We start from the raw sequence: 16143 nt of genomic DNA on the forward strand, positions 1-16143 counted from the left end.
CGGGATTGTCTCTCCTAGAGCATTGTGCCGTTCCTCTGTTATTTCTCCTGGAAGGGTATCCCTATAGGGTCTAATACTGACTAATAAATACGGATCATGTAGGGTCACATACCATTGACCAGGCCAACGATTATTAATTATTATTAATCAGGCGTTGCCCTGCCCTCCGAAGCTCACCAAAAACAAAGGGACTGGACATTGGAGTTCCAACAAGCTGTTGGAGAGAGTCAGGATATTGGTAGGCTCGGACGACTTTAGCTTAATGTGTATAGGGATCTCTGTTCTCACCTACCCACTGCATAGGGCATGACCTATTTAAGCTGGAATACCGCTTTAAATCAATGCTCACTGGAAATCTAGTGATCATTTCGCTTTTCTTTGCCCATCATCCCCCATGGAAGCTGTGGAGACATTTCGCAGTCAAGGACTCTTTTCATTTCTGTATTTGCCGATAAATAAGCTGCACACCGTGTACAGAAACATTTCACTTCCACCGTCAAGGGTGCCATAAAACGGCATTATGTCCTCGTTCAGCGTAAATGAAAGGTATTTACCAGAGGTAACGTAGGAATATTAACATTTCCTCATGTAAAAGCAGACACATTGTGTGCTGGTTCTAAGCGGCGTTTTACTGAACTGTGCAATTAATTGAAAGCCAAACAGATTAATAAAGGATTATCTAAGCATACAGATCGTTCTGTATATTGGCCTCAGATGTTTAGAGAAAATCACTTGTAATGGGGTGTATGACCTGAAAAGATGTATGAAAATGGAGAGAAAAAAATAATCTCTTTAATAATCTGCAAATTGTGATATATTTGTGCTCCCTATACTTACTGCTTGGACTCTCCGCTGGCATCGCCGGCTCAGCATGTAAGTCAGTTGGGTCTGCCAGGCGCTAGTATGAAAGGTTATGACCTGATGTGCCTTTTTTTGGGGGGAAGCCCACCCCATAACTCATGTGCCTTTTGGCGCTTCAGTCTCACAGGAGCTCAGTGATTTGCTGCACAGGAACTTGTACCTTGTGCAATTTACATCACTTTGCCTGAGGGTTTATATACCACCAGCAACAATACAGTAGAAAAAGTCAGCCGAACCCGCAGTATTCAATGGGCTCTACTGTCTAATGTGAATAGGGGCCTCTCAACTCTCATCCGACATTGCGACAGGTGATGTTTGAGAAGAGAAGAATCCGAAATTTTGAATTTCATTATCCTTTTGTTTTTCCGGGAGATGGGTCACCAGGGGGATCAGGTGGCCATTTCCGTCCGTCTGCTCAGTGAAAATACACATGTCATTGGACAGAAAATGTGTATTTGTGTATATATAGAGAAGGAAGAGTTGGCTATCACCCAAATGTGTGTTTGTCCATCAGCTGTCTGTCCAGGTGTATGGGCACTTTAAAGGCCCCCATTAACATTAGACCATCATTGGCCGATATTGGCGGGTTCAGCTGACAATGTAATGTGTATGGAGACCTTCTGACAGATAAAGATCCAGCGTGTCCGACTTGTTCTTGGTGAGATAAGTCACTGCAAGAGTAGACTCTCATAGAGAACACCGGAGTGCTTGGCAGAAGAAGAAAGCGGGGGAGAGAGAGCTGCCAGATGAACGATCGGCTTAACCATCATTCAGTTAAAGGCGATCTCTTGTTTATGGTGTCCATTAGGCACTGTCCTCCATTTTATCACATTTCCATTGGTCTGTTGAGGTGTATGTTTATATTTGAACCCTATTTTAAATTGTTTTCTATAGATATATTTTGCATAAAATGCCAAGCAACTTATATTACTGATATCGCGTTATGTCATGTAATAAAGCAACCAGCAAAATTATGACTGCAGCTCTGAAGAACCCGTTCACAAGCTTATTGCTGAACTACCGAAATGGAGATGTTTGTTTTGCTAGTTGTTTTTTTCATCACATATGGTATTTGGGTGATTTGCATTGTTCTCAAGTGTGTTGATGTGGAGCCCGTAAGAAATGGAAGATTACACCAATGAGGTCAATCGAATTGTCAGTGCAGCTCTGGACTGTAGTAATGAAATGTATTATCAGAGCTCGTCAGCTTTTTAACTAGAGCAATTCTAGACATAACTGTGTGTATTTTTTTTCCTGAAATGTTCATTTTAAGAATTTTGTATAAGTTTCTTAACGCTTTTCACGTATATTTCGGAAATCTGCAGGAAGATTGGGGGAAGATATGGAAGCTGTAAAATTAGGGTCAGCTTGTGCAAGAGGATCTAGTTGCAAAATAATCCCATACTGGCCCTGGAGTGTCGCAGTCCTGATCTTCAGAGTCCAAGCTGTAGATCCATCTTCTTCTCTTGTGTGAAACGCAAACCTAAAATAAGCCCCCTGGCAAATCCTCATGGTGGTAGCTGTCTGATTTTGATCATACATATGTACTTATTAAGCTACAGTGGGGCAAAAAAGTATTTAGTCAGTCAGCAATAGTGCAAGTTCCACCACTTAAAAAGATGAGAGGCATCTGTAATTTACATCATAGGTAGACCTCAACTATGGGAGACAAACTGAGAAAAAAAAATCCAGAAAATCACATTGTCTGTTTTTTTTCCTTTTATTTGCATATTATGGTGGAAAATAAGTATTTGGTCAGAAACAAAATTTCATCTCAATACTTTGTGATATATCCTTTGTTGGCAATGACAGAGGTCAAACGTTTTCTGTAAGTCTTCACAAGGTTGCCACACACTGTTGTTGGTATGTTGGCCCATTCCTCCATGCAGATCTCCTCTAGAGCAGTGATGTTTTTGGCTTTTCGCTTGGCAACACGGACTTTCAACTCCCTCCAAAGGTTTTCTATAGGGTTGAGATCTGGAGACTGGCTAGGCCACTCCAGGACCTTGAAATGCTTCTTACGAAGCCACTCCTTCGTTGCCCTGGCGGTGTGCTTTGGATCATTGTCATGTTGAAAGACCCAGCCACGTTTCATATTCAATGCCCTTGCTGATGGAAGGAGGTTTGCACTGAAAATCTCACGATACATGGCCCCATTCATTCTTTCATGTACCCGGATCAGTCGTCCTGGCCCCTTTGCAGAGAAACAGCCCCAAAGCATGATGTTTCCACCACCATGCTTTACAGTAGGTATGGTGTTTGATGGATGCAACTCAGTATTCTTTTTCCTCCAAACACGACAAGTTGTGTTTCTACCAAACAGTTCCAGTTTGGTTTCATCAGACCATAGGACATTCTCCCAAAACTCCTCTGGATCATCCAAATGCTCTCTAGCAAACTTCAGACGGGCCCGGACATGTACAGGCTTAAGCAGTGGGACACGTCTGGCACTGCAGGATCTGAGTCCATGGTGGCGTAGTGTGTTACTTATGGTAGGCCTTGTTACATTGGTCCCAGCTCTCTGCAGTTCATTCACTAGGTCCCCCCGCATGGTTCTGGGATTTTTGCTCACAGTTCTTGTGATCATTCTGACCCCACGGGGTGGGATTTTGCGTGGAGCACCAGATTGAGGGAGATTATCAGTGGTCTTGTATGTCTTCCATTTTCTAATTATTGCTCCCACAGTTGATTTCTTCACTCCAAGCTGGTTGGCTATTGCAGATTCAGTCTTCCCAGCCTGGTGCAGGGCTACAATTTTGTTTCTGGTGTCCTTTGACAGCTCTTTGGTCTTCACCATAGTGGAGTTTGGAGTCAGACTGTTTGAGGGTGTGCACAGGTGTCTTTTTATACTGATAACAAGTTTAAACAGGTGCCATTACTACAGGTAATGAGTGGAGGAAAGAGGAAACTCTTAAAGAAGAAGTTACAGGTCTGTGAGAGCCAGAAATCTTGATTGCTTGTTTCTGACCAAATACTTATTTTCCACCATAATATGCAAATAAAATGGAAAAAAAACAGACAATGTGATTTTTTGGATTTTTTTTTCTCAGTTTGTCTCCCATAGTTGAGGTCTACCTATGATGTAAATTACAGATGCCTCTCATCTTTTTAAGTGGTGGAACTTGCACTATTGCTGACTGACTAAATACTTTTTTGCCCCACTGTATATTTTTGTAAAAAACAACCAACTTGGATGGCTCTGGAAAATAAGTCTAACCTCTCCGCTTCCAATTTTCAGGGGATGTGGTGGATGTCTATCAGAGGGAGTTCCTTGCCCTCAGGGATCGACTTCATGCTGCTGAACAAGAGAACCTGAAACGATCCAAGGAGCTGAACCTGGTTCTAGATGAGATCAAAAGGGCCATATCCGAGAAACAAGCCTTACGCGATATCAACCGGACGTGGAGCAGCTTATCTGGTGAGATCCTAGTTTCTAAGAGAACAAAATCCTGTGATTCATTTCTGTCTGACCTACGTCTTCTGCTCACACTGCCGCTGAATGCCAGATTTGACAATAAAGGAATATTGGCTGTATTTTCTACACCGATATCTTTCTCTCCATTTTATGTTCCTTTTAATAATGCCGACAGTTCTACAGTTACTATGCTATGTGATACAGAGCCTAGAACGTGCTTTAGGTATAACGAGGACAATCGGAAAGTAGATTTCTAATAAAAATATATATATATATATATATATATATATATATATATATATATATATATATATTGTAGGGATGTGACTCGCTCAGGTGCAGCGGAGACAATCATGAGGCAGGTTCTTCCCAAAGTTCATGAGGTTTATTTGCTCCATAAACCATAACTCAGCATATCACCAACATCGCCTCTAGCTTAGGCACAAAAGAACATAAACGTCCGTGGCTTCAGACTCGGACCGAGAGTCTCAGCACATGCTGGGAGGTGTAGTCCTCCCCATATACAACTAATATACCCAGCTCAGGGCAATGTCCCGAGCAGCGCTCTATCTGCAGCCGCAGACCCAGGAAGGCTTCTCCTTCCTTAGCACACAGGCCCCTCTCTGTAGTGTCCCACCTGGACACAGGGAAGTCTGTCCACACTCTGACAGACTCCCTCTCTCTCTCACATGTGCCAAACACCTCAATTACATAGCCCTGTAACCACACCCACAGGTGATCACATGGCTATGACATCACTAAAGGTTGTATAGACACACACAGGCTTCCCTGACACAGTGTAACAGAAAGATCAGCAGTACCTCTGCTGATCAATACACCCTGGAGCCTGCATCCCAAGGCCACCCACCTTGAGACCCATAATGGTCATTTAGGACCCTGCTCATGTTACCACACTGAATGTGCCTGTACACTCGTCCTGGGACACCCACACAGCGCCCCCTAGCTGACATAGTGGTAACTACACCACAAAATATATATATATATATATATATATAGATAGATAGATAGATAGAGAGAATATATGTGTGTGTATATGTATGGTGTCTTTAAAAAGTATTCATACCCTATGAACTTTTCCAATTTTTTTTTCTTTTCATGTTACGTCAACAAACTTGTTGTTTTTTTTTTTTTTGTTTTTTTTTTATTTGGATTTTATGTGATATACCAACACAAGGAAGCAAATATTTGTGAACTTTAAAGGAAATGGTACATGATTTTCTAAATATTTTAAAAAGATACATTTAAAAATTATTACCTGCATTTGTATTCAGCCCCCTTGAGTCAATACTTTGCGGGCCCACTTTTTGCTGCAATTACTGCTGAAAGTCTTTTGGGTTATGCTGCCAGTTTTGTACATCTAGAGTCTGAAATGGAGATGTCTGGGATCAGCAATTTTCAAGTCTTGCCACGTATTCTCAATGGGATTTGGTTCTGGACTGCGACTGGGCCATGCACACACATCCAATATGCTTTGTTCTAATCCAATCCATTGTAGCTCTGGCACATGTTTATGTCCTGCTGGATAGTGACCCTACACGCCAGTCTCAAGTCTTTTGCAACCCCTGACAGGTTTTCTGTCAGGATTGCTCCATTTTTAGCTCTATACATTTTTCCATCAACTCTGACTAGCTTCTCTGCCCCCATCATGCTGTGGCAGCATCCCCACAGCATGATGCTACTGCCACCACCATGTTTGACAGTGGGGATGGTGTTTTCAGAATGATGAACATTGTTAGTTTTCCGCCTCTCATAGTGTTTTGCATTTAGCCCCAAAAGTTCTAGTTTGGTTCTTATTTGACATGATCACCTTCCTCCATATGCTCACTGTGTCCCTTACATGGCTTTTTGCAAACTGCGAACAGGACTTCTTATGGCTTTCTTTCAAAAATGTTTGTTTTTCCTTCTTGCCGCTCTTTCATAAAGGCCAGATCTGTTGAGTATCTGACTAATTGATGTCCTATTGACAAATTCTCCAACCTGAGCTATGGATCTCTGTGGCTTCTCCAGAGTGACCATAGGCCACTTGGCTGCTTCTCATTAGTGCTCTCCCTGTTTCAGATGTCAGCATAGATGGACCGCCATGTCCTCTTAGGTTTTCAGTTGTGTCCTATTCCTTTGATTTTTGGATGATGGATTGAACCTAACCCTGCATCACTCTTTTCTACAATTTTATCCCTGACCTGTCTGTTGTGTTCCTTGGTTTTCATGATGCTGTTTGATCCCTAATGTTGTCAAGCAAACCTCCGAGGCCTTCACAGAACAGCTGTAGTTATTTTGAGAATAAATAAATGTGACTTCTGGAGTCAATTGGATTGGTCCTTCAGGATTTTATTTAGGGGTATCAGACTAAAGGAGTCTGAATACAAGTGCACGCCACAATTTTCAGATGGTAATTTTTAAAATAATTAGAAACCCAAGTATAATTTCCTTTGCACTTCTCAAATAATTGTTACTTTGCGTTGGCATATCACATAAAATCCCAATAAAATACTTTTAAGTTTGTGGGTGCAATGTGAAAAAATGTAGAAAAGTACACACACAGTGCCTTGAAAAAGTATATATACCCAGTGTACGTTTCCACATTTTTTTCACATTACTATTTTATTACACATTATTATTATATATTATTTATATACTGCATTGCTCCAGATTTCTCCAGGAAGATGACATTCTTCAACCAGTCTCGAGCAACATTATTTGCATAAGTCAGTTGTACGTGTTTTCATGCTAAGTTTACATGTTGTCCCTATAGATTACACATTTTAAAGCTGTTTGGGGATTAGGCTAGTGTGGCGGATGAAAGAAGCATAATTGATAAGGGAGATATATTTTCGTTGTTTTCATGTTTCAGGCTGGTATTGTGTGCCTGGAAAACACCTCTTATAATGATTAATGAGGCCTAGTTTTTTAGCTATCCAGAAACATAACCAACAGAACGGGTTTCTAAGATGAGACTGGTGTACTATGGAATTGCATAATACCAAAATGAGTACAGCAATAAAGTGAGAGTTAAGCCCAGGTATATAAAATCTCTGCCCACACAGGCTGACTGACTGCTGCAGCTTGTACTAAGTAGTGGGAGATCTCAGCATTGTGGAGGAGGGACACCGAGGAACGTTCAATCACCCTAGGTCGGTGTAGATAGTTTTTAAACTTTCCTAAAAGATTATAAAGCCATTCTAATATATATTTTGAAGTCTGGTACACCAGCCTCATCAGGTCTAAGAGAACTGTGTAGTAATGTATGCAGTGTCGATCGTGAAATCTGGTGACTAGTCCTGATTAAACATGCACGCTTGGCTCGTCTAAGCATGTATGTTTATTTCAATGAGGAGAGGATGGCAGCGGCATCAGGTGTGATCCCTATATCCCCTGACACCTCCCATCATCAAACTATTAAGACTCCCATGTTCACGAGATGAATGTGATCGTCCAATAACACTGGCGAGACCGATTGACTTGGTGCGCATGACCAGTTTAACAGATTAGGCAGTCTCCGTTTCTGATCGCAATGATAGCTACACGTAATGTGGCCATTACATGATATGTACTGAGACTAATCTCATATAAATGTAAATCCTCATTATGAAATGTATCCTAGCCGGCATTATTAAACATAACAATGCGTCCGTCTTATGAAGGATATGAAACTGCAAGCACTGCATCCATAACAAATGAGGTTCTCTAAGTAGAATAATCCACAAACTGAGCCAGTAACTCCGCAGTGATTATGGTAAAGTATGAATGGATAGCACACCCTGTATATGTCAGCTCAGAGATGCTCGCATACACCCAACGGCCGGGCAAAATTCTGGCTACTCGGGACTGATGAAATTTAAGAAGGCGTAAAATCCTCATTCTTGGCAGCACATCGTCTTATGTAAACCGGTGATGTGCTGCCGAATATGATATTCTGTGATTGTATTAGCGATACTTGTGTGCACAAATAAGTGTGGTGGGCTTATATATAACCAACGTGCAGTCCACACAAGCAGTCGTGCTGTTCATGGCTTTACATTAAACATTCACAGTGCCGGGAGAAAAAGTAAGTGAACCCTTAAATTTATTAACGCAGTTTTCTCAAATTGTATCTTCAAGAGCGGACTCAATCACCAGCACATGATGAAATAGATTACGTTTAACATTCATATTCAAGCAATATTTTCTCATTGTTTAGGAGATACTTTGGTCCGTTCCTTAAATACTTCCCTGCAAATGCAGTTCCTCAATATTTCTTGGATATCTTGCATGTGCTGCTCTATTTAGATTGCTCCACAGCATTTCCACTGCCTTTTGCAGTGTGTAGAGCCTTCAGTAAGTCTCCTGTTGCCACTGAGTTATTTCGCTCCTTAACAGGATGACCACTTCAAAGGAAAATAACACCAGTCCTGAATTTTCTCCAGTTATATGGACAATTTGTCTTCCAGGCACATTTGTAGCCTCTTCCAGCCCTGTGTCTCTAGAACATGTTTTCTAAAGTCTTTGTTAAGTTGTTGGCTTTCGAGTTCACGCTGAGCAGACTTTCGTCAGAACAGGTTTGTCGGTAACCAGGCTTTGTGCTTTTTAAGTGTGAATTCACAAATTGCTGCTACTGTGAAATGGTGCAGATTTAACATACAATCTCAAAGTGGACCTGCACTGTTGGCTCTGCTTTAATGCCCCTTCCACCACACTGCCTGTCCAGAGGTGTGTCAGTGATCACACTTGTGCTCTAAAGTTGCTTTGAGCAAAACAAAAGTGTGACTCCTCTCCGGACAGGCAGGGAGGGGCAGTTCAGCAGAGTGGAGATTTTTATGAGAGAGTGTTGATAGAAGTGTTTGTAATGTGACACAACTAAACTCAGCTGTGCTGCCCCTCAAACTACAGGGACCTTATCTAATATGTGTCAGTCATCTGTGCTTTATAGCAAGCAAGGTCTAATCATGCAGAAGGTGAGCTGAGGCGATCAGCTCTGCATTCTTATATCTCCCACCCTGAGATACCTAAGCTATAGTTGAGGGGGTTCTTTTTTGCTGTCTGCTTATGATTGGGCAATATCATAGGAGGCAGAAGCACTTGTCCCCAGTGAAAATTCTGATAACATCCACTTGAACTTAAAGGGATTGTCCCACGAACAAAGATAATTTTAATCAATAGTTCCTGGAATAATAATAATTTCCACAATTGTATGTGTTTAAAAACAAAAATGTTCCTGTGCTGAGATCATCTTATACATGTGCCCCTGCTGTGTACTGTGTAATGGCTGTGTCTTACCGTACAGGGACATGGTCTGATCATACCACAGCTCCTGGCCAGGGGAGGAAGAAAAAGGAGTATACAGACAGGACAGCATGAGATCACAAATAATTTTTTTTTTTGAGGTAAAACATTTTTTAACCCCTTCACGACGGGCCCATTTTCGTTTTTTCGCTTCCGTTTTTTTCTACCCTACTTCCCAGAGCCTTAGCTCTCTTATTTTTCTGTCCACATAGACATAAGAGGGCTTTTTTTTTTTGCAGGACGAGTTGTACTTTTGAATGACACCATTCATTTTACCAAAAGGTGTCCGCGAAAGAAAAAATTCCAAGTGCGGTGAAATTGTAAAAAAAACCCATACAATTCTGGCATTGTTTTTTGGAAATTATTTTTACAGTGTGCATTTTGTGGTAAAAATGACCTTGCAACATGATTCTCCTCACCAACAAGATTACAGCGATACCAATTATGTCAAGTTTTTTGTCTTATTTTAGTGATGAAAAAAAAACTGAAGTTTGCAAAAAAAAAAAAAAAATTGGAGTGTCAGCATTTTTCTAAACCCGTCACATTTTTATTTTTTGTCTGATGGAGCCGTGTGATGGCTTTTTTTTTGCGTGGCGAAACAACGTTTTTATTAGTACCATTTTCGAATAGATGTGAAAACAATTTTGGCGTTCTTAAATTTTTTCCTTTTGCAGTGTTTACCGATTGGATTGGGTTAATTGTTTTTATATTTTGATCGGATTTTTCTGAACACGGCAAAGCCACATATTTGTATTTTTTTTATTTTTGTAATATCTTTATTTTCAATGGAGGGAAAGGGATTGATATGAACTTTTTTACTTTTTTTTTTTAAACTTTTTTTTGTACTTTTATTAATGTTATTGTTGGCTCCTTTAGGTGGATTGAAGATTCGACCATCCGATCGCTTATGCTATAAGCAGCGATGACACGCCATCGATTCATTTAGAAGAAATCACAGGCTACTTTGAAGCCTGGGCACAGGTACGGTTTCATAGGAGCTCCGTAATGACAAGCACAGGGGGTCATCAGCTGACCCCTGGCTGTCATGACAACACATCGGCGACCTGCGATCAATTCACCGGTGTGCCGATGGGAGGAGGTAGCGATGCGTGGGCACTTCGGCGCGTGTTAAATACCGCTGTCAAAGATTGACAGTGACAGGACACAGGTAGGACACGCGCGTACTTGTTGTGCTGTCAGAAATTGACAGCAGTATTTAACAGCTTAACAATCGCGATTGTTAGCGTCATGTTCTGGCTGTAATACACAGCCGTCGGGTTTGGGGCGGGCTCGCTGCGTGAGCCTGCTCCATACAACCGCTTCTGACTTGCGTTGTGTAAATTTACGCCGTATGTTGTGAAGGAGTAAAAAAAAAAAAACAGGCACAAAAAAGAATCAGCTGTGGTCCTGTGCTGTCCTGTCTGTATCCTCTCTTTTGCTTCCTCCCCTGCCCAGGAGATATGGTATGATCAGACCATGTCCCTGTACGGTCAGACACAGCCATTACACAGTACACAGCAGGGGCACATTTATAAGATTATCTCAGCACAGGTACATTTTTTTAATCACATCCAATTGTGGAAATTATTATTATTTCAAGATTTATTGATTAAAACTCTGGTTGTGGGAGAACCCTTTTAACCAAGGTTAACTCATTAAGTGTCAAATAATTTGATTGCTCACATCTCTGCAACAGAGAGGCGAAGTTAGCCATCAAAAAGGCCATCTATAACCTGTCTCCTCCATATATCTCTGAACTAATCTCCCGATATCTTCCCTCACGTAATCTCCGGTCCTCCCAAGACCTCCTACTGTCCTCCACACCTATTTGCTCCTCACCTAATCGCCTCCAAGACTTCTCCCGAATAGCTCCCTTCCTCTTGAATTCTGTGCCCCAACATGTCCGACTATCAACCACATTCGGATCCTTCAGACGGAACCTGAAAACCCACCTCCTCAAGAAAGCCTACAGCCTGCAATGATCCCTGCTGCCCCCTCACCACTACTGGAGCTACCGCCTCACCAACATCGGAGCTGCCGCAATCCCCCAACCTACTGTCTCCTTCCCCACCATCCTGTAGAATGTAAGCCCGCAAGGGCAGGGTCCTCTCCCCTCTGTATCAGTCTGTGATTTAGTTTACTGTAAGTGATATCTGTAATTTGTATGTAACCTTTTCTCGTGTACAGCACCATGGAACCAATGGTGCTATATAAATAAATATAATAATAATAAAAAATAATAATTGGAAAAAATAACTCTTTTATCCTGTGTCCAGTTCAATATGAGAAATTTGGTAAAAGGTCCTCTTATCCACATGTTGCACTTATTTTTTTTTTTGTCTGTGTGCGGAAATTTCCCTGCGTTGTTTTTTACAATTTGCAAAGTGTCAATTACTGTTGCGGAAACTCACTTCTCTTTTTCATCCCAATATTACCCATTAATTTCATTGGGGACCTTAAAATCTGCAGGTAAAACCTCTGGTGTTTTGGGTTTTTCTTTCTTTTTTTTGGTGCATGTCTGTGGACGAATAGACAGAAAATCCCTTAAAGTAAATGTGTTTTGTCCATTAGCTCTTGGAAAAGTCATTAACGCAGAGGTTCCCCTACTTGGGCTCTCCTGTCCCTGTCCACATTTAGTGATTGTGCCCCATAATAGCCCCGAGCTGTACAACTGCAAACCTCGTACTAGTTTAGCTATGTTGGGTTTTTGCCGATTGTAACTTGGACAACAGTCCGGCCACACTTCATTTGTAATCGATCCAGAAATCCAGGTAATCCCTCAGGGTTCACTTACTTTCTCTTGCTAGTGTATATATTATGCGTCTCCTGTTTCATTCTTTTATTTTCTGGGCAAAAACAAAACCTGCTCTTTCTCAAAAGCAAATTGGACTAATGATTGTTCTTCACGGCATGAGCCGAGTCTCATCAATCAGCGGTCTGCTACAAATGAATTGGATTGTGTGCGCGGCTTCGCCGGGGCGTCTTAATGGTGTTTTTTAAAAGATCAGATCCTTAAATTACATTTATCTTGTTATTTTCTTCTAGATGAAACCAAGCTGAAACTGTGGAACATCACTAACAAGAATGTGTTACACTTACCCACCATCTTCCACCACCTACCCCACCTTCTGTCCAAGGAGAACAGCTTGCAGCCAGCAATACACGTGGGTCAGGGGAGGACTGGAGGTAAATGCTGCTTGTCTTCTTATACAAAGAACGACTAGTGTTGTAGTGCACCTTGTGTGTATGCACCAGTGTTTCCAAGCACCGTACCCCTACTGAAATATATCACAACTCATTGCCACCCAAGACTGTGACCGCAACTGTGCCGCACCTTTTAATTGCACGTACCCCCTAGATACATGATGGGATATTAACCCCAACCTTTGCTAGTCCAATACGATGACAGATGAGCATATTTATTGTTTTATTCATACTCATTTATCAAAGTGATTTTGCTAATTTCTGCAGTGGTCTGATTAAATGGAATCTGCCAGTAGGATCCACCCACCCAAACCGAAATATTGGCGTGCAGATATTTGAAATTGTAAATCCCTAGACACCATTATATTTTCTATTTGCATTCCCAAGTAATTACTGTTTTCACTCAAATGCAAGTGAGGCGTTAAGTGCTCAGGGTGTGACAAAGCACTTTGCGAGCCTCTGCCTCCCCTGGTCTGTTTTCCGCCCAGCCCCAGTCTCTCTTTAGCTTGATTGATAACGCAGGGTCTCATTTCCTTGCCTGATATCACAGGTAGTGGGCTGTCGGTCAGGCTAAAGAGGCTGGTGCTAGTCAGGGAAACCATGTTGGAAGACAGAAGCTAATTAGGTGCTACGGAAGTGTAATAGAATCTGGGAATCAACCAAGGAAGGCAGAAGTTAGTTAAGTGCTATGACTCTTCCAGAGCACTTAACACCTCTTTTGCGTGTGAATGAAAGATGCTAAATTCTTAGGAATGCAGCAACAGATTGAAACGTTAATCCACGAACACCTGAGACCTATGTACCCATATATGCAGTTTGGAGGTATGATCTTCTTAAAAGATTCCCTTCAAAGAGGCTTTCCGCAACTGTGATCTTGATGGGATAGGTCATCCATATAAGATCATTGGGGGTCCAACACCCTGCACCCCCTCTGATCATGTGTTACCAGCTCTGGCAGCATCTGGATAAGTATGGACCTAATCCCCAGAGCTCTAGACACTGTGTAGTGGCCGCATCCAGGTAATGGAGGACAGCTCCAATTCAGTTGAATAGGCGCTGATCTGCAGACCCTGTTCACTGCCATTAAACAGTGTATAGAGCTGTGGTGTTCCCACTCTGTACAGATGGGAATATAGCCCATCACACATACAGTATATTACAGCACTAGAGAACCTGACCTTAATTTCATTTTAAACTATTTCCTACACTTTTTATTTTTGCTCTTTCATTGTCCGTTTGTCCATAAGTTTATCAGTAATGTGTACCTCCATACTTTCACAGTGTCTATAGTAATGGGGATCCCGAGCGTGAAGAGAGAAGTCCACTCCTATCTGTCGGACACCCTCAACTCATTGATCTCTGAACTAAACCAACAAGAGAAGGAAGACTGTGTGATTGTGGTTCTAATCGCCGAGGTACGAGGCATCTACCACAGCGCCCTTTACTCATTACTCTATGGCGGATGTCATGAAACCATTCAGAAAGCTTACGTGATTCACATACGAGAATGAATTGCCTTACTGAACACCCAAATGAGGACAAGTTTCTGAAAAATTATTTTTCAGAAGTTTAGAACATAGGACACTTTTTGCGATGAGGGTGCCGAGATAGTTTTTGAATGTGAGGTTGAAAGGAAGAAAATACTGTACCATGACTTGCAGTATAATGATTCTTCATGTAGTATCTTCTTTAATATGTTCCCATGGGTCAGATGTAGATAACAGTCTTTAAAAAAAAAAAAAAGTCTTGTTACTTGCCATAAAGGCGTCATTTCTTACCTGGTGTAGTAAATACATCGGTTCTCCTGAGTCTCGCATCGTTGTTTTCTTCTTTCTCCACCTCTCCATTCATGAGATATGTCCCTCTTCCCGATTTGTAAATCTAGTCTTTTTAAAATCTAACTATACAAAAGTTCCCCCCCCCCCCAATAAAAAAGAGCTTTTATCTATCAGAATTAAAAATGCCACAACCTGGTGAACTTACTGTGTGGATAAAGTGGGTACAGAAAGTATTCAGGCCCCTTTAACCCCTTCACTCCCGGAGCTTTTTTCGATTTTTCGTTTTTCGCTCCACTTCGTTCCAGAGCCATAGCTTTTTTATTTTTTCCGTCAATATGGCCTTGTGAGGGCTTATTTTTTGTGGGATGAGTTGTACTTTTAAACGACACCATTGTTTTTACCATGTCGTGTACTCGAAAACGGGAAAAAATTCCAAGTGCGGTGAAATTGCAAAAAAAGTGCAATCCCACACTTGTTTTTTGCTAGGTTCACTAGATGCTAAATCTGACCTGCCATTATGATTCTCCAGGTCATTACGAGTTCATAGACACCAAACATTTCTATGTTCTCTTTTAATCTAAGTGGTGAAAAAAAATTCCAAAGTTTGCCAAAAAAAAATAAAAAATTGTGCAATTCTCTGAGACCCGTAGCGTCTCCATTTTTCGTGAGCTGGGCTTATTTTTTGCGAGCCGGGCTGACGTTTTTAATGATACCACTTTTGTGCAGATGTGATCTTTTGATCGCCCGTTATTGCATTTTAATGTAATGTCGCGGCGACCAAAAAAACGTAATTCTGGCGCTTTGAATTTTTTTCCTGCTACGCCGTTTAGCGATCAGGTTATGCTTTTTTTATTGATCGGACGATTCTGAATGTGGCAATGCCTAATATGTGTATGTGGGTTTTTTTATTTTGTTTTATTTTGATTGGCGCGAAAGGGGTTTGATTTGAACTTTTAGGTTTTTTTATTTTTAAACTTTTTTTTTTTTTTTTTTCACTTTTAGCATGCTTCAATAGCCTCCACAGGAGGCTAGAAGCATGCACAACCCGATCGGCTCTGCTACATATGGACGATGAGCATATGTATCGCCCATATGTAGCAGATTTACTGCTGTGCTTTGAGCGCCGACCACCGGGTGGCGCTCAAAGCCATCTGCCTGGAACAACCATAGAGGTCTCATAGAGACCTCTGGTTGTCCACGCAACATGACGCCGATCTCGTGACGGGGGTCAACGATGAGCTCATTTCCGGCCCGGCGGCCGGAAATGCTATGTAAATGCCCGCTGTCAGCTTTGACAGCGGGATTTAACTAGTTAATAGGCGCGGGCGGACGTCGATTTCGCTTGCGCCTATTGCAGGCACATGTCAGCTGTTCATAACAGCTGACATGTTGCAGCTTTGAGGTGGGCTCACCGCCAGAGCCCACCTCAAAGCTGGGGACCTTACCGATGACGTACTATTCTGTCATCGGTAAGGAAGGGGTTACATTTTTCACACTTTGTTTCATTGCAGCCATTTGGTAAATTCAAAAAAGTTCATTTTTTCCTCATTAATGTACACTCTGCACCCCATCTTGACTGAAAAAAACAAATGTAGAAATTTTTGT

General features: G+C 41.6%; 1 protein-coding gene across 1 annotated transcript in view; it reads left to right on the top strand.

Annotated features, from left to right (window-relative positions):
* Positions 1 to 16143, top strand: part of MGAT4B (alpha-1,3-mannosyl-glycoprotein 4-beta-N-acetylglucosaminyltransferase B) — a 385842-nt gene that overhangs the window by 163856 nt on the left and 205843 nt on the right. The window contains exons 2-4 of the mRNA XM_073568013.1: positions 4100 to 4279; positions 12602 to 12742; positions 14042 to 14175. Of these exons, the coding sequence (XP_073424114.1) occupies positions 4100 to 4279; positions 12602 to 12742; positions 14042 to 14175 (455 nt within the window). The remainder of the gene's footprint in view (positions 1 to 4099; positions 4280 to 12601; positions 12743 to 14041; positions 14176 to 16143) is intronic.

This window comes from Dendrobates tinctorius, unplaced genomic scaffold (assembly GCF_039654945.1).
Source record: "Dendrobates tinctorius isolate UK_male_01 unplaced genomic scaffold, ASM3965494v1 ptg000020l, whole genome shotgun sequence".
Lineage (NCBI taxonomy): Eukaryota > Metazoa > Chordata > Amphibia > Anura > Dendrobatidae > Dendrobates > Dendrobates tinctorius.